The sequence below is a fragment of the Pieris rapae genome, chromosome 5, assembly GCF_905147795.1.
Source record: "Pieris rapae chromosome 5, ilPieRapa1.1, whole genome shotgun sequence".
NCBI lineage: Eukaryota > Metazoa > Arthropoda > Insecta > Lepidoptera > Pieridae > Pieris > Pieris rapae.
Window position 1 is genome coordinate 3965608 of NC_059513.1, and position 18829 is coordinate 3984436.

The 18829-nt window shown below is 31.7% G+C and overlaps 5 protein-coding genes across 10 annotated transcripts; 3 read left to right on the forward strand and 2 right to left on the reverse strand.

The window, feature by feature from the left end:
• Positions 1-172: 172 nt before the first annotated feature.
• On the forward strand, positions 173-5919 carry LOC111003254 (glycosylated lysosomal membrane protein B). The gene is made up of 7 exons (XM_022273667.2): positions 173-494; positions 683-931; positions 1639-1824; positions 1977-2201; positions 2729-2862; positions 3504-3638; positions 4706-5919. Exons 1-7 carry the CDS (start codon positions 411-413, stop codon positions 4881-4883), a joined length of 1191 nt encoding a protein of 396 aa, XP_022129359.2. The 5' UTR covers positions 173-410; the 3' UTR covers positions 4884-5919.
• Positions 5920-6370: 451 nt separating this feature from the next.
• Positions 6371-8147, reverse strand: LOC111003278 (m7GpppN-mRNA hydrolase). The gene is made up of 4 exons (XM_022273701.2): positions 7925-8147; positions 7666-7822; positions 7361-7579; positions 6371-7149 (listed from the first exon to the last, which is right to left on the reverse strand). Exons 1-4 carry the CDS (start codon positions 7996-7998, stop codon positions 6487-6489), a joined length of 1113 nt encoding a protein of 370 aa, XP_022129393.1. The 5' UTR covers positions 7999-8147; the 3' UTR covers positions 6371-6486.
• Positions 8148-11211: 3064 nt separating this feature from the next.
• LOC111003277 (syntaxin-18) lies at positions 11212-12648 on the forward strand. Its single transcript, XM_022273700.2, has 2 exons — positions 11212-12076; positions 12423-12648. The coding sequence occupies exons 1-2, from the start codon at positions 11300-11302 to the stop codon at positions 12609-12611; spliced, it is 966 nt and encodes a 321-aa protein (XP_022129392.2). The 5' UTR covers positions 11212-11299; the 3' UTR covers positions 12612-12648.
• Positions 12649-13330: 682 nt separating this feature from the next.
• LOC111003253 (FAM172 family protein homolog CG10038) lies at positions 13331-16496 on the forward strand. Of its 5 annotated transcripts, none has more exons than XM_045628336.1 (5): positions 13331-13441; positions 14713-14783; positions 14847-15144; positions 15603-15954; positions 16188-16496. In XM_045628336.1, the coding sequence occupies exons 2-5, from the start codon at positions 14735-14737 to the stop codon at positions 16413-16415; spliced, it is 927 nt and encodes a 308-aa protein (XP_045484292.1). In that variant the 5' UTR covers positions 13331-13441; positions 14713-14734; the 3' UTR covers positions 16416-16496. The 5 variants fall into 5 exon arrangements, with proteins under 5 accessions (XP_045484292.1, XP_045484290.1, XP_045484291.1 ...); XM_045628334.1 differs by lacking the exon at positions 13331-13441 and adding an exon at positions 14075-14116; XM_045628335.1 differs by lacking the exon at positions 13331-13441 and adding an exon at positions 14143-14425.
• LOC111003252 (RNA-binding protein NOB1) lies at positions 16445-17971 on the reverse strand. 2 transcript variants are annotated; one of them, XM_045628332.1, is made up of 3 exons: positions 17283-17971; positions 16984-17197; positions 16445-16650 (listed from the first exon to the last, which is right to left on the reverse strand). In XM_045628332.1, exons 1-3 carry the CDS (start codon positions 17853-17855, stop codon positions 16532-16534), a joined length of 906 nt encoding a protein of 301 aa, XP_045484288.1. In that variant the 5' UTR covers positions 17856-17971; the 3' UTR covers positions 16445-16531. The 2 variants fall into 2 exon arrangements, with proteins under 2 accessions (XP_045484288.1, XP_022129352.2); XM_022273660.2 differs by having other exon boundaries at positions 16445-17197.
• Positions 17972-18829: the final 858 nt, after the last annotated feature.

Here is an 18829-nt window from a genome sequence, read left to right on the forward strand (position 1 = left end):
CATGTCCAAAAAAAAATTCGTCAGTTTAAGCTAGTAAGCTGTATAAGATAATATGCTTTGATCTAAAACAGGATTATCAAATATACTCTATCAAATACTATTACAGTCTATCGCAGTAATTTACAGTTGATGTCACAATTGTTCTGTCAACAGTCAAACCGTATTAGCACACAAGACAAATAGTTGTATTTCATAATTTCATTTCCGCGTTTAAAATCATAAAACATTTAGACACAACACTGAGTCTTTAAAACAATTTATCAATTACGATAAGCATATCAATTTCTTAGGTATTACGTATAATTGCATTCTCATGTGTCGCACGCGCTGACTTGTTTATTGTGTAAATTGATTTTATGATCGTGTTAAAATACGCAAATTAATTACTTTTGCTGTTATAAATAAATATAATGTACCCTTCTTTGATAAGAGTTATTTCTGCAATTTTATTTATTAGTTGCCTCTTTTCTCAAACAAATGGCTTGGATAGAAAGGTAAACAACATTTATTGCTAAACCTAATTATGAAGGTCAAAACTCAAAACTGCCTTTGTTTCCAATTTTTTATACCTTTTATAATTCATATCACATCATTGACTCATTAAAAATCTAAAACAATTTTAAGCGTTTTTATATTCAATTATTAAGTAACTAATCTAATTTTATTGGCTTTATTATTCCAGATATCAGCTCATTTAAATCCAGGATGTCAAGGTTGTTCATCAAATACTACAACTCTAGTGTATATACGTGGTGAAGGAAAGTCTGATGTCTTACATCAGATTTGGGACTTTACTAAGCACCTGCCCACTGTGTTGCTCTCTGTTGGAAGCCTAAATACATCATTAAATATTCAGTGGGTTGAAAATAAACCCATATATTTTAATTGGACTGAGAAGCCATGGTATACTTTTGCAGCCACTATTGACAAAGTAAGTTTTAAAATTATTAGGTACAGCGTACAGTTCTCATGACTGTTTAGTTTGTCAAAAACATAATCATTGGTATGTAAATCATATGTTTAAGCATTAGAATATTTTCCCTTAATGGCAGATCTCCATGTTATATCTTAGTCAATTATTAACAATAACATAGGCTAGCACATCTTGCTAAAAAATTAAATACTCTGAATCTTTTGATTATTGTTGTAAATTTATATAAAGTAGCATTAAATATTCTAATACATATATTGATATTATAACCATTTAAAACTAAACAATATTGTAGATAACACATTCTATGTAACTTGATACATAATGAATCATAAACCATATGTGTTTATACAGTTGTTTGAATCATAAATACTGATAATGTTGCTGTTGGCCTATATGCATGTTATTTTCATCAAATAATAGAAAGGAGAAATAAATTATTCCATTGTCTATTAATGAACATTATATAAATCAATGTATTTTGTGTTTAAATTTTGAATAAACTAATAATTATGAATAAAACATTTAATTATTGTTAGCTTTGTGATGAAATATGCCAAATATTTATTGGTTCCATTGTACCTAAGGTAGGTACTAGTAAAATCATTTGTTAAATATAATTGAATAAATTATATATAAATATAATATAATAAATAAATAGATTATTTTCTGTATTATTATCAATATTCTCTGTTTATTTTTTCTAGTTATATGAATATGATGACATACATGACACTGGGTACATAAACCCTCAGTATCCTCAAAGGGAATACAGTCTTAGCCGAATTTCGTGGGAGCTTCAAGAGAGTATATTGACAAACAGTGAGGCTATGGTGCATGTGACAGGAAAAATTCATAACAGAAATAAAAATGATGCTGTAATTAGTATTAAGGTATTTTGTTTAACTTATTTGAAATTATTGAATTAAATTCTGAACAGATATATCAATATCACATTTTTAACATCTAATTTTATGGAATAATAATGTGTGACAAAGTCAAATACATAGGGATATTAGAAAATAAATTGAATAAAATGTTGTAGCTGGATCTTCTACCATTTAAAGACTATGCGGTGGAACTGCCCCACTTAATACATACAGCCAACTCAACACTTATAGATGTAAACTTGGTTAACCTAACAACCTCATTCAATGCCTCGAGATACGCGCTCCACTTTGTCTTAGCTAGTACAGACAACCCAACTGATACAATGCACTATATAATGCGCAAAAGTTTGGATGATGAACATACACCTGGAGTCTTTGAGGTAAGTCTAGATATTTTGTATTACAAATGTATTTGTATACTGCTGTCCATTAATTAACTTGTTACAGGTTCAAAAATTATTGTCATTAGCTTCTAATTTAAATGAATCTTATATATTATAATCAGCTCTAGCTAAGTAAATGATAACAACAATATAGTACATATTGTCTTTTATTAACATCAACAACAACTTTTACACATTTAAAGAAAAACACTTTTTAACGGATTGAAGTTATGTATTATTGTAAACTTATAATTATTTAAAAGTAATTTTAAATTTAACCGACTTTCGCGTGCTTAACAGCGTGCGTGGTCACCGTGACCATAATACATAACTTCATCGGGTTCATCCGTTAAAAAGTGTTTTTCTTTAAACAACAATATACTTCATTTGCATAATTGAAGTCAGAATGTTTAATTATTGTTGTTGTTATTGTTTATTTATTACGGTATTAATACATTAAATAAATTATAATCCTATTTATTATTTGCATTTTGTTTTAAGCAGATAAAAAATTTTCATTACAGATTATAGAAATAAAAACTCCATCGCTCTATGACAATGAGGAAGGTGGATACCTACAGTTTCGCCCTGTGAGCTACACGTCGCCAAAACGCAATGTTGCCAGTTCAACCATTGCGCACGTATCTCAATTTAACCGGTAATTACTGTATCAATAATATTATATATGTAAGGACATCAAGTAATATTTAAATTACATCCTGTTATAATGAATATTCAGAAAATTTTAAATATTCATTATATAGACCATATTATAATTATGACCGTGTTTACTTTAATCATATAAATTTATTGTCCAAGAACGAATGCACGAGTATATATTAGAGGGCCCATAATTTAAATTTTCGTTTTATACTATCATCAAGGGTGTTTACAACAATTTAGCAGTATATGGGTTGAATCAAAACAACTGTTTTGATTCAACTCCAAAAAATCCATAACTATGGAGACAGTTTTTAAGGGTCGTATTTGCTATAAAATACGCTTTTTTGTATAACCGTAAATTATGATTGTACCCTCGATAATTTTAAAAATTTTGTAAGGTTTTTTTAACATAGATCTAGTAACTGGTACTATTTCTGTTTTTAGTAGAAATCACTTATAAAGTAAATACTTTTTGATATTTTTTTTATAGAACGGGGCAAACGGGCAGGAGGCTCACCTGATGTTAAGTGATACCGCCGCCCATGGACACTCAATGCCAGAGGGCTCACGAGTGCGTTGTCGGCCTTTTATAAGATTTTTTTTAAATTGTAGTTAAAACCTATGTACATATTTCAGAACGATGATGCCGCGTGACAGCACGCTAAGCATATTCTTCAAAGAGTCCCAACAGATGATTCTAGTACAAGACATGTTTGTCTCGTTCGGTGAAAGTGGGGATGGATACTACAAACAACATAACTATACTGCTTGGTAAGTTATCTCTATTAATTATATTTGATCGTGTTATACAGCCATTTAGTTTCAAATACGCTGATGGAGCGTTGCTGCTGTATTTTATACAAACATATCTATAAATATATATATACTGTTCTATTTTACATTATACGGTAGATATTCACAAGCAATAATCAGGTAGATGAGCAACTATATACTCAGTTGACATAATCGGAAATACAGAGTTTGATTTCAGGAGAAATAATACTTTGGTCGAGTTGAAAGTAATAACTGATCACAAGTAAAATGATTAATTAAATGACCAAATTTAATCCTTCAATAAAATCTGCCTCATTCATTATTTAGGGGTAAAGGACTTTATCACCTATCTTTCTAAATAAATAATACGTAACCTGAATAATGAAATATGAGGACTTTCTTAAGCGTTATACAATTTATACCTAACTATACTGACAATCGCGATCCGTAAACCTTGATAAATTATATACCTAAACATTCCTCACGTATTGGTGTAAATCGCAATAAATTCCGTGCAGTAACTTTTGAGTTTATCGCGAGAGACTTGTTTACATATATGTCGAGAAACGTTGACGCTTTCGTAGGCATTATCAAGTACGACAAGTTTTCTCTAGAACTCAATCATATGTCAAGGTGTTAAGAAAGCGTTCATAAGAAACGATTTCGTTCGAACGTTTTCTCTCCAAATTTTCAAACCCGACTACCTCGAAGTGAAAGTTTTTTTAATTTTTTTGTGTTGTATATGTAGTATACAATAATAATTTGCTATATTTGTTTTAAATATTGTAGAATTGTTTGATGATTTGCTTTTTTTTTTAAAGAGTACCGAGAGTTTTTTACGCAGGCTTTTTCTCTCGGCCAACATCCTCTGTATTCTTTGCCGATATGTAAGGATGCCAACAGGTTCGAATTTAATGACGTGGAATAAGTGATACCATGATGATCTTATGTTCCAAAATAATCGTATTTTGTTTTTTTTTATATAGCGTTCAGAAAATCCAGATATTGCTAAATACTTGATTACAAACTTTACCTAATGATCCTAAAATCAAGTTTTTTATCAGGTCTTATACAATGGGCTATGGCACACCGCCCGAAGAAGGATTTTCTTTCTTCGTAATCCTCATTATTTCCATTGGCCTTGGAGTACCAATAGTGTTGGCCCTCTCTGGTGTTGCGTTTGTGCTGTTCCGGAGGTATAGGCAGACCAACACTCGTACGAGATTCACCAATGAGGACTGACTGAAGTATCAGTTTGTGGTGCTAGACATGGACGACGACGGTCTTTAGGCCGTGGTAAAATGATATTGTTTAATAGACTAATTTTATGACAAAACTATATTTCGTATAATAGATACATGCAGACATCTAATTAAAAATCATACAATTCATTAAACAAAATTTTAAAATAGATTTTTATTCCTAGTATTGAATACAGTTAGAATTTGCTTAACTTTTGGTAGTAGGCTGTATTATGTTAATGATGCGATGCAACGTAATCTATCTTTTTTGAGTTAAAAATCCTACAGCACGGTATGAATAAGTTTGTTTCTATGTCTATATATAAAAAATATGTAAGATAACCATGTATGTAATTTGTATTATGTTAAACCAAATCTATTTAATTAAGTAGGAAGTAAATTTGATAACTAGGGTTTAGATCATAGATAATAGACAATTTAAAAGTTATGGAAATATATTCATCTTCAGAATTATTAAGATATAATAAACATTAAGTATTGTAAACCTATTGTGATATAGAAAAATCTCTATTATGAAATCACATATTAAATAATGTTTCATACTATTTCCTTCTTAATTTTCTCTCTTCTCAAAACCTGGGTGTTGAATAGATGTCTTATCTTCACAATGGTTCAATTAACAAATAAATGCTGCATGTAGTAACTCCATGAAATATTATATCACACAAAATAAAAAAACAATATTATAGGGCCTAATGCTGTTAATTTTTTTAAGTATGATTGGCATAGTGATTATATGAATTATTTCGCAGTCATATTTGTGTTACATATAAAAAGCAGTAGAATAAAATATATCATCATCAACATAAAATGCGTAGAGAAACTAGACTGGCTCATGTAGAATGCAAGCAATTTATTGAGTGCCCTGTAAGAATTCTTAATAATAAAAAAAAGCTGTTCAAGAAACATATTGTGTGTTTAAACATTTGTACTAGACATATTTTAGGTGAATTTGTAAATAATTTATTATGATTATGTATTTTATGATTTTCGTAAATAAAATTGATAATAGATTATTTTTTGTTTGTAACTAATTGCATTGGTATTCTATTTGTAGAGTACCTTACGATACGACTGATCGTGATACGTCAAGATGCTACAAATGTGGACTCACCTTTAGAGGCTAAGCATAATATATAATGGTTCAAATAAAAAATCTTTTTAATTAAGTAAATTTATCAAAAATGCTGTTCTTTATCCTTTTTAAGAGATATCAAAGTATGAATAGTAGACAATTAGTAGGGCCAGCACCTAGCTTAACTACAGCACCTTCAAAGGTATATGTAACAGCATGCATGCAAGATTACAGTTATATTAATATAAATAATGAAATACACATTATATTATTTAAATAACTATTAGGAGTCAATGACAGCAGTATTACATGTCTAGATTTGGTATCTACTTGGACCCTGAACATAACATAATACAATTTATATAGGATTTTATTAGTAATAAAACAATATCTTGATTTTACATTCATATATCTCAGTTTATTCATTAATGTATTTGAATAATTTTGTCAATTTTATTGCATAGTGTAAAATAGTGAGATGTTGATCTCTATAACATTGTAATTTCTTTCAAGTCAAACAATCCAAAATTGCTCTTCTGTCAAACTTAAAATTGCTCCAAGAGGGAGAGATAAAATTAAAATATGTATTGTAAATTTCATCATCAGTATTTGAGCTCAAACTCTGTACTGGAGAGAATGGAGTTCCATTCACATTTTGTGGAGTGAAGAGTTGTCGCTTAGCCATTTTCCCATTTTTCTTGTTTCCATTTAACTTATGGACACCATTATGTCCATTGATACAGGGTGGCCCAGCATTTTGTTGATATTCTTGAATTTCATTTTGAAGACCTTGTGAAATTGTTTTGTTTTTGCTATTATTTGATTCAATTTCCCCCATTGACTTATGTCTAGTTCTTCGAAAAAACACTTTAGGATTCCTCTCTGCAACCCACCTTCGGATGCGTTTTACAAATGGTAGAACCATAAAGAATGCATTAGGACTTACACCCATTTTAACTTTAGGTGTCATATCTTTTCTGTTTGCAGGCAAATCAGCAATAGGAAACCACTCACATGCTTTAATTTCATTTCGTGTTCGAGGTTGAAATTTAGTATCTCGAGATACATAACCAATAATATAAAGGCGGACAATTTGATCATGTATTGATGTTTCTATGTAGTCCTGTTTGTTGATAAGATTGCTAATGTTAAACCCTGTCTCTTCTAAGACCTGAAAATAAGCATTGGGGTTACAATTTATTTGACTATTTCTGTTAATATAAACTATTAGATAACTTTGATTAAATTCAGTACAGACTTCAACCAAAGCCTAAGATCACACAGGCAAGCTAATTTTATTTCTAATATCATACAACTTTTATATAAAAGTTAGGACAGGGTCTCATGGGATCAAATCTATAAAAAATTACAAATTTAATTACTTCTCTAGCAGCACAAGTCCATGGCTCTTCATCCTCATTTACTTTGCCTTTTGGAAAGCCCCACGAAGCTTTAGTCCAATATGATTGTACCAAAAGCACATGTGACAAATCAGAATCTAATATGATAGCCCCATATGTTGGTACACTTTGTTTATATTGCCTCCAGGTGTCCAGTATTTCATCCATGCGGCTGTTATGTTCTTGTAGAAAAGGAACATGCTTCAACCAAAATAAAACATTAGATTGAGTATATAACTAGGTAGAACAGATTCAGTATTATTACAAAGTCAAATATATTTAATTACCTGGAAAATATGTGCTGCGAATTGCGTAATACCACAAGGATTTGCAGCATCATTTGTACAATAATTGTCCAAATAGAACCAGTGAGCTAATTCAATTTGGAAACATAATCTCACCATGTCAGCACGCTCTTCTTTTGGTAAATTTATGATGAAACGACTAAGGCAATACATGTTAGTTAATTTATTGCGACTATAATTACAAATAAAAAAAACTGTGGTAGTGTATATTTTTATGAAGATTTTCAATTTAGTAATTTACCTGCAAATGTCATCCAAAATATAAAGAGGAATTGAATGTACATGATTTTTTGATACTATAGCTGACGAAGTCATTGCTCAGAAAGTAACTTTTACAGCCTTATTAAAGCAAAGAAATCAAATATTATACAAGTTCAGCTAAATGTTTATTTTTAAAAGCAATTAATAATCCTCATTCCTCATCAAAACTTGACAAAGTCTAAAACTAAAATATAAATATTAAGACTTCGTGATTTAACCTTTATGCCAAATGTCAATTAAACAATCGCGACCACAGATACCTAACAATAGTTGGCGTTAAAACCCCCATTAACAAACAAGAACTTTGACTGTAGTTGGCGCGTCATCATCTTGACGGTTAATCCTGTTAAAATCCAGGGTATGGTAAGCCTTAATTGTAAAATTATGAGGAATTGCTAACATGAGTGATTTCGCAGTCATTCAAATTTTAAATTTCTTACCAATAATATTCGGCCAGATTAATTCCAATAAAATATCAAATTTAAAAAGAGTTTTCGGGTATTTCAAACTAACAACATTTATCTGCAATCCACATCGTCCCTAGAGTTTTGATATTTTTGGCCATCCATTACAAGTATACGTACACTCAACTTAAATCCGTGTAAATACACGGAGAATCCTCCATGCCGTTAATATTTATTAATATGTATAAGTGTAACCTGTTGTGGATGCATCCAGTGTGTTTGTATTGTGTTTTATTTTTGACTTTGTTTTTATTATAAGGATGTTTCTGTTTGGTTTCCGAATAAATAAATAAATATTTGAGTCGGGACGCCCTCTGATGTGATATAGACATAATATTCTTGTAGGACAACGAGGGTGCCGACATATTTGAGGAGCCGTATCTTACACGCCACTCTTAAATTTTCTGCCCTTTTATCATCCCAAGAATGAGCGAGAGAAAAGCCTTTTTGAATTTTAAGCCGCTTCCTTAGATAATTTGTCAGCTTTCTCGTTACCTGTATTTTGCTGGGCGTATGCTTTTTCTTTTTCGGTCAATGGTTTATGTAAGACTTTCGTTGTGAGCTTACACAACAACAAAGCTATGATAGGCAGCGAGTAGCATTTCTTAATGGAGCCTAATCTCGTGGCACTATTTACAATTGGTTTAACGTTTAAACGTGGACTTGGTTCGGTGGTTGGTATGTGTTCAAAAAATATATCACGAACATTTAGCCATCAGGAAGCTTTTTACCAGATGGGTTCCCCATACTTTAACCAACATCCAAAATTATTATGATGGTGACTTAAATACTGTATTTGACATCGTCATTGATTTTGAATGCTGGATTTATTGCTACTTACCCGAAATGACAATCAGCTCAGAGGGTGTTTCCTTTCGAGGATCAGCCAACTAAGATAAGGAAAGGAAGAGGTTAAGGAAAAAAAGATCATTACTGATTGTTCGGAAGGGTCATTCCGCGACAGTTGTGGTAGAAGATGGAAGTCACTGCAGATTGCATTGCATTGTTACACTGGCATGTCTATCGCTGTTTGCCTGTTATCATGATCTCCCAACCCGGAGTAGATTATATTAGTCCTGTCAGTTAATTTTACCTATACCCGTTCATTTGATACCTGTCAACCAATCTTCTTAGATTGATGGGACATCCTACCTTAGGAGGGTAGGGTTATCATATGCTCTTTCTATATGAATGATTACGAGCTTAGGTCTGATTAGGCCATATTCCTGTAGGAGTTTGCGTTGTTATAGTTTTCCCTCAGTAACCACTGCATAAACTTTTCAATTTTCAGACACTTGTTCGCGAGCAGCAAGAAGTAGGTATGGCCCTACGCGATTGTCAAAATATATCACGAGGCTATTTGGGAAGCCCTTTATAAATGCCACATAAACAAGAACTATGTAACAGTACTGAAATACAACTACGAGGATAGCATAAGTCAAGTCAAACTAGAGAAGAGTTGTCGATATACGAATTAGTAGAGACAACGAGCCCCTTTCACCGAAGCTGTTCATAATGATACCTACAACAACTTTTCAAAATCTTCAACTGGCAGTCGGGAGAGATAAGAGTTAACTACGTCCATTTAAACACACCTCTGATTCGCGGACGATTTTGTTTTATTCGGTGAAACAAAGTAGACCTATATTAGATCATAATTACCTTAAACGAAGAAAGTGAAAAAGTAGGTCGTAAAATGAAAATAATGACAAACTACGCGGTTGTTACAAACACTGCAGTAGGTATACCTTAACAGAAAGCCAGTTACATGAAAGAACTCTTAAAATAGCAATTTCACCATTAATCTAAAGAAACTTGTCTAGGACACTTATATGTAACCTACTCACACATACTGTATTACTTTAAAGGACCAAGGGTAAGTAGGAGATGAGGGCGCCCTAAAAATAGATGCATAGAAGCGGCAGCAGGAAGTGAATGGAGAAAGATAGCCAGATTAAGTTAGAAAACGCTGAAAGAGCCTTTACCCGTGCCGGGTTCCGATCGTTGGCACTGAAGGTAGCTACGATATAAGATTTTTTTTATGTAACAGGAGTCTCACCTGATGTTAAGTGACACTGCCGCCTATGGACACTCGCACTGCCAGAAGGCTCGCAAGCGCGCTGCTGGCCTTTTAAGAATCGGTACGCTCTTTTCTTGAAGGACCCTAAATCGAATTGGTAAATAGAATAATAAGAAAAAATGTACATATATTGTAAAACATTTAAGCTGCATATTCTTTTGAATTTTAACTGCTAATTTCAGAAATTCCATATTTAATAATTTACCGCGAAGTCCACTTTTTTTTTTAATTTCAATTTTATAACTTTGTGCCAGTTTCAAGTTTAATAACTAGGGAAAGTAAACGCGAGAAAAAGGGATAAGCTAGTTAAAACATAATATTTACATAAATTTTAAATCTTAATATTATTATTGATTATGAAAAATACATTATAATGCAATAAAGGATAAAGCAAAAGATTTTTGTCGGAAACTGAACATGTAGTAATTGTAAGAAATTCAGAAAGGAGATGCGGTCATATTGGGAACAAGAAAAGAAAATATGGTCGCGGTCACCAATATCTTCTCCACACTCAGTCAAAATATTACTGTCAACAACTTTAAAAAACCATGGTTTACTGGGGATTCTGGTTTGAATTTCAGCATAATATTTGCCTTTGATTTCGCTGTTTTTCAATTTCCGGCTTTCATTAGCCAAACTAATCAAATACCGATAATTTTGCTTTTCTTTATTCTGTTAATTTAATTACGAAATATTACTGTTGTCTGTGTTCTACAACCAGAAATCAGAATCTGTGCTTTTTATAATTTGTTGTCTTGTTGTATTTTGTGAGGACTTTCGACGAATTTATAAAAATAATTAATAGGTGAAAATGGATATAACACCCTTATTTAAAGCATGTATAAAAACAGTAAAAACTCGAAATAAGACTTTTGGTATTTTAAGTCCGACTCCAGAAGAGAAGAAAGCCATTTTGCGGCAAAAATCTAATAAAAATGGTTTTATGTTAACTGCAAAAGACATTACTTCTCAAATAACAAGACTAAGAGATTTCTTGTTAGAACATAGAGAGAGGTATCTAAATTACTTAAATGACATATCGGGGACTGAAATGACGGAGTATGAACGTGATCAAATAGACACAGGTGCTCAAAGAATCATCAATACATGTTCGCACCTTATTAAAGAATTCAGGAGTGATAACCGCAAATTAGGTGTATCACAGCAGATGCGGGAGTACATGGATGCAGTCATTGATCTTATAGATAGTTATTTAAAAGCTGTCTGTAAAATACACAGTGAATTGAAGGCTTTTCGTGTAAAGCGAGCCTTAGATATGCGAAAACTCTCACGTTTAGAAGTAACACAGAAAACAACTTCCATACCGAACCCTTTTATTGTAGAAGCTGAAAAAGAGAATGAAATTGATTTTGAAGAAATAGACAGTTCAAAAACAAAACTTGAGCTATCAGAGAATGAAATAGCAGTTTTATCTGATGAAGGTGAATTAAGTGCTGAAGAGTTGCAAATGTTTGAATCTGAAAATGTCCAACTCCTTAATGAACTAAACAGTTTGACAGAAGAAGTGAGACAAATTGAAAGCAAAGTCTTACATATAGCTGAGTTGCAAGAAATATTTACTGAAAAGGTATACTTCAATGTATTAACTAAGTTATCCTGTAGAATTTGTTGTTTATATAATTTCACATGAAAACACTTTCCAACTGAAAAGAAAAATATTTAACACTATAATTTATTATTTACCTATTTATGAATACCTTAAGAACTATAAAACAAGTTATATGACTTATGTTAAATGTTTTATATTTATAGATTAAATTGAAAAAAATCATTATCATGATTATGATTTTTTGATCTATATCAATTTGTGGTCAGAAATTAATGACATTTGTTTGGAAACCAAACTAAAATAATGTCTAGATAAAACTTTTTATTTATGTTAAATTATGTGCTAAATTGTTTTGTAACTCCAGGTTTTACAACAAGAGCAGGATATTGATCGCATTGCCAATACTGTAGTAGGAACTACGGAAACAATGAAAGATGCAAATGATCAAATTAAGCAGGCAATACAAAGAAATGCTGGATTACGAGTGTATATATTATTCTTCTTACTTGTCATGTCTTTTACTCTTCTTTTCTTAGATTGGTATAATGATTAGAATATAATAATTGAAAAAAAAAAGTGTTGATTTATTGTATTTTTAAGTTTTATATACTTTTTTACATTATTAGTAATACCTTTAACTTATTAAATTGAATAAATTTTCCCTAAATTATGTTTATTTTTAAATTAATTATAAAAATTGCCTCTTCAAGTTTCCAGTGAAAATTTCCGGCGTAGTGGGAACCTGGCCGTAGTGACAAAACGCTCGGTAAAAATGCCGGAGCCGGGATAATGTGAATAGCTTCGTACCCTTCGTCAAATACTAGGAACATTTCTTGAACCTAAAACACTCCGAATCGCAATCCTGTCTGTGGCTTAGGGTACCGGTCTGCGCTGCTTATATATGTCCCTATGGCAGTGTTGTCGACAAACTAAGACATCACGGATTATCATGCCAAAAAAGTGCTGGCCGCTTCTCGAGACATGCCGCACTCAACGATCAGCCGTTAAAGTTAGCCGCCCAGAGTGCGCGGTGTCATAATTTCTGCGAAGGGAGTTTTTCGTAAAATGTGATTTAATCGTACCCCGTGTAATGTAATTTTAATTACGAGATAGGAGTGTTTCAGAGGGATATTTAATTATATTTTAATTGCAATGAAATAAAAAGATATATATCCTAATCAGACATTGGTAATATTAATACCTAAAAAATATTTATTAATTATTGGTTAATGTATATCGAGTTTACCTAATTATTTAATAATTGCAATTGTTTTATTCAGTAACAGTACGTCCGAAATTTGTAACGAACAACATCGGGGTTCGTGGATTGCTTAAAACTAAGATGGCAAAAGTTTGAGTACCTACTGTTGGGTATCTGTTGGGGTAAGATTGAAATATACAAAATAATATTTATTCATTTTCTCACAAAAACTTACAAAACTTCATACATTAGCATTTAGATCTCTGTTAAATAAAGGTATTTTTTCACTTAAGCCAGATGTCGGTTTTGACGAATTGACATTAATATTAACGATTTTAGAAAATAATTCGATATTGCCCCGTCACATTTTCATCTATAAGGCCCATTTAGATGGGAGTTTCGTGCACTAACGTTACGTAATCGTTCGCAACTGTCGCATACGAAATTATCATAGCATTAAGCATTATCGTATTAAATTGTTTACATACGGGCAAGAACTAAATTCTCGTGTACGATTAAGTCATACGAGAATAGGGAGGGATTTATCGGTGGGCGATAATTTCCTACGTCTGTTTACACATCGACATTTTAGTAAACAGATTTTTACTTATGAGATCGAGTCTCGAATGTACGATTATTCAAGAATTTTTGACATTCATAAGCATGCCTTAAGTCGCATCTAAAATGAATAAATAAAATTTAATTTGACACGTCTCGCTCTTCCTCTTTGGCGACAATATTCGTAGGCAATAATTTGGTTCTATTAGACTTAAGAAACTTCCCCCATCTAAATGAGCCATAACGATAAAGGCATGAACATATAAAAATGTAATGTGTTTATACTATTCGAGATTCTCGTAAGTAAGATTCTTGCTAATATGTCGATGTGTAGACGGACTCACGAAATTATCGCCTAACGATAAATTCCTGGCGATTCTCGTATGACATAATCGTAGGCGAGAAATTAGTTCTTATTTCTTTCCTGTATGTAAACATTTTGATACGATAAATTATAATGCTATGCCCGCTATGGTGAAATGCGAATATTGCTGGCGATAGTCGCGTACGATTTCTCGCACCAAAACGCGCGAAAAGCTCTCTCCATCTAAATGCTTTTAATGTTGTGTAAATAAAGACTTTGTGAAATAGACCCTTTGAGGCCCAGGGTAAAAAAAATTTACAAAGTTTATCACTTTAAATATACTCCTAAATTATTAATATATAGAAGATATATAATATAGATGTTTGTATTTTGTTGTCATAGTATGTAGTGCCTAGTGGGCTTTTGTGTCTTCTACTTTGCTCAGTAGGTACTCTACATAATTTAACGTTAAAAACACAGTTTCTTTGTTTTGTTTGTCGTCTAAAGCTAAAGGGAAAGCAGTAAGATACCAAAATCTTCATCTATGTTAAAAAAACTTCTGAAAAACATAAAAACTGGAAAACCTTACAGAACTATTAATACAGCCAAAGAAATGGATGTACAAAAAACCATGCACGAATTGGGCTATGATTTTAATACCGGTGAGTATATAAGCAGAAAACCTTAGTTCCTCCGTATAATTTCTAATTAATATGTTATTACAGAAGGCGAATTAAGGAAAATCGGCGTTGATGGAATTTTAACAAATGAACCATTTCAGTACAAAATCAGTACTGATCAAAAAGAATGCCAGGAGCACTATGAGAAACTTGGAGCAGCTGTGACAGAATACATATATCAATTATTAGAAAAGAAAGTCAATCTATTAAGATTACCAGTGCCTATAGATGCTGGTGAAACTGGAACTTTTGTGTTTGCTTCAAGGGGTTATGATTCACAGAAAACTCTTATGGTATTAATTCAAGGTAGTGGTGCCGTTCGAGCTGGCCAGTGGGCAAGATCGTAAGTTTTTTCTTTACCATGTCCAGTATTGGATTGTCAAATTTTCTATTATCAGGTATACACGAGTAACCACAACTCCCCTTAGACCTTCTTCTATTAGGTCAATGTAGGTGTACTATAATGTTCATAGATAAATTCTTCAATCTTTAAATACTTTCTAATCTAAGAGTTGACTATACCATAAAAAAAAAGTTGTCTAAATGTTTTATATTTTTACAATTTTTATACTCACATTATTTTTCCAAAATATAAATATATCTATTGTTGCATCACATACACTATTATGGTTAATAAAAGTCTAGTTTATACTCAAAGTTATGTGCTTGAGAACAAGTTATTCTGCTAAGTAATATATATATAACATTACAGTCTCAAGTTAGTATCTTATCAAATAATGAAAATGTGTTTATCTATAAGTATTGTGAGATCTATATGTGTATGCAATTTCTATTTTACAGACTTGTCATCAATAATAATTTAGAAATGGGAACACAGATTCCATACATCCAAATGGGCATTAAACGTAATTTTGGCATTCTTATCATGAATCCCAATGAGAATTATAGAAGAAATAAAAATATTCCACAAAGTAACACTAGTGAAGAACATGCACAGTATGTCTGGAAAACATATATTTCAGGCACAAAAGCTGAAAATATTGTAGTAGTAGCTCATAGTTATGGTGGACTTCTTACAGTAATGCTAGCTCAAAAGTTTAAGAATGACTTTGAGAATCGAGTTAAGGCAGTAGCTATGACAGATTCAGTTCATTCATTTTCAGAAGCAATAATTCCAGACTCATTAAGAAAAGTAAGATATTTCCTTTTATTTATTTATACACAACACTAACATGATGCTCATGATCTAATTACTCATTATAAGTTTAAATACTTAATAGTTATTTCTTAACAGAATGCTTTTCCTTGATTCAGATATAATATATCTTATTGTAGTCCTTCCTTCCTATTTTTGGACCAAGGATCCAATAAATATTCAGAATTTTCTGGCTGTGTAGTAAATTTCACATTATTAAATATGTTCAGGTTTCAATTAATTGGATATCAAATACATCACCCCTGGATACACCAATGAAGACCCCGGAATTTGAAATCACTAGATTATCAGCAGGTATTTCCGCTTTCATATCTTACCTTATGTTTAATAAATTTATAACTTTTCCGCTTTCTTCAGGTCATCCACAACATGAAATGACATCTTATGCATCCATGGATTCAGTCTTTAAATTTATTGATTCTAAGCTGGCAAGTTAAGTAATATAATATTAAAAGTAAACAAAATGTGCAAAGGTAAAAATAAACTTTATAATATATTTTTTAATGGGTTTTGATACATAAAATATCATTAAAAATTTAATCAATTTCACATCTTATTTCTTCTTATCCTTAGAATAATTTTTCATCCAATACTTTAAGTCTTGCTTGTCTGCTCTTACTCCTAATACAGCAGACTTTGAATTAACATCCTTCATAGCAAACGGGGAAAACCCTGCAAGATAATCAGGATCTAATGCATTTGTTTTATTTCTAGCTAGTTTTGTAGCAAATCTTTTATGTATGTGCTGGTCCTCAGTTAATATAGGATATTGAAAGTGCTGACCACCTTTGGGAGTTGGTAAACTGAACCGCTTGCCTCTACCTGATAAGGGCTTTCTTCCATTAATGTGTATGTGTTGGTTTCCTTTTTCATCAACACTAACAGCTACTTTCCTTAATGTAGCATGTCCACATTTTGGACAAAATAATTTGGTCATAACACTAGTTGTTTTAAAGCAAGTTGTACAGCGGAAAATATAAGTACGTAGATGTCTAATTATTCTACCATCTACTGCTGTGACGTTTAATCCAATTTGTTTCAGCACATTTTGCATAGCAAAGTCTGATGTTATGCAGGCTACATCAACATTCTTTTCTTCAAATTCACCAAGGTCCATCTCTTTTTTCTTTTCTTTTAAATTACTAGGTGTAATCCATTCACTGCCATCATCATCATCTTCACTTGTAAACTCTGATTCATCTGGCTTACTTTCTTCAACCTAGAACATATAAAAACTATAATAGAAAAAATTTAAAAAACACATTTTAAATTATTGTAAAATTCATAAGTAATTTAAAAATTACCTTCACTATAATGTTTTCTGCCTCTTTGTCATCTGTCAACTCCATGTTTTTTATTTGTTCCACTATTTCATGAGCAAATTTACTGTCTTCATCATCCTCTTTGCATTTGATTTTAGAAGATACATTGTGCTCTTCTGATACTTTAGTCATATCCTGTAAAGTTTCATCATTATTTTTGATCTCATCCTTCTTGTCAGTGTCTTGTGTAAGCCCAGATATACCCGTTATTTTTATAGTTTTTTGCATTGTAGGCTCTGTTTTTAAATGCTCAATACCACTGATTTCTTTCTCCATTTGATAAGTAAGGGCCATTATTTTTATATCAGTTGCTGAAAGGCTTGTATAATCACCAGTTTTCTTAGAGAACTCTGTCATGAATTTGATGTTTTCGGTAAACACGTCTTTAACTTTTAAATCGTACGGTAAAACTACAAGTTTTCTACGTTGTCGATCGTTTGTGATTTCATCAACTACTTCTTGGACTGTGTAGACATTTTCCGCTATTTTCTGAAGATCTTCAGCTTTGATGAAAGCTGTTGTATCAACTACAAGATGCTTTATTAATTTCGGCATATTTACTATTCACCATGTGAGATTGTAATAAATATGTTTTAGAGGGATACAATTACTTGAACAACATGAACATGTGATCACTAAAATCCAGAGAAAATCTGTCAAGTGTCAACTATTTAAAACTAAAAGTCAAGACGATCCTTTGATACATCTAAACGTTTCGTAATACGTAAATCGGTTGAGAGTAATAAGATTTTGAATGTTATTAATAATAACATAGCTTCACTACTAATTTAATATGTTGTGTGTAAAAGTTCCTATATTAGTACTTATTAGCATAGAAACAAAGATGTTACCGACTAGTGTGGATAGTTCCAGACCCACACCAATAAGTAACATAATATATTTAACACAAGTCAAATAAACTTAAAAATCCTCACACTAATAGAAATCCAATACGCTTTCAACGTAAGGAAGGCACACTGATAGTGTGGACTCTGAATCGGAGATTTGATTTCAGGGTAATAAAGTTCAAGTCAAGGCTTAGTCAGATGTCTTGCTCTCGAATATTAAAATCTAATACGTTTTTGACAAATACTCATATTTAGCCTAACATATTTCAGTATATAAGTTCGCAAAATTATTCAATTTTGACACATGCCGTGACAAATATAGACTTATTGCAATTTCATTTGATCAAGCTTGCACTTTATAGTGACTTGCGTGCCTTAATGTAAGATTTAGAAGCGAAAAATTTCGCTAAGGTTGAATCCCGTGTGTCATAATTAAATTTACCGTACACTATTCATATTACGCTAGTGCGTTTAATTAGTATCAATCCTTTTGATCTTTGTGGCATTTTTGTAATTCTCTTATTTTTGTGGGCAAGAATTGTAAACGCTGTTCACTAACAAATAACTTAAAGAATGGAACTTGAAGTAGAGTTTTGTTTCTCCATGATGGCAAAGAATAAATGTACAGTAAATCTTCATAATTTTATTGGAAGACTAACAAGGCTTGTGTGAGATGAGAGT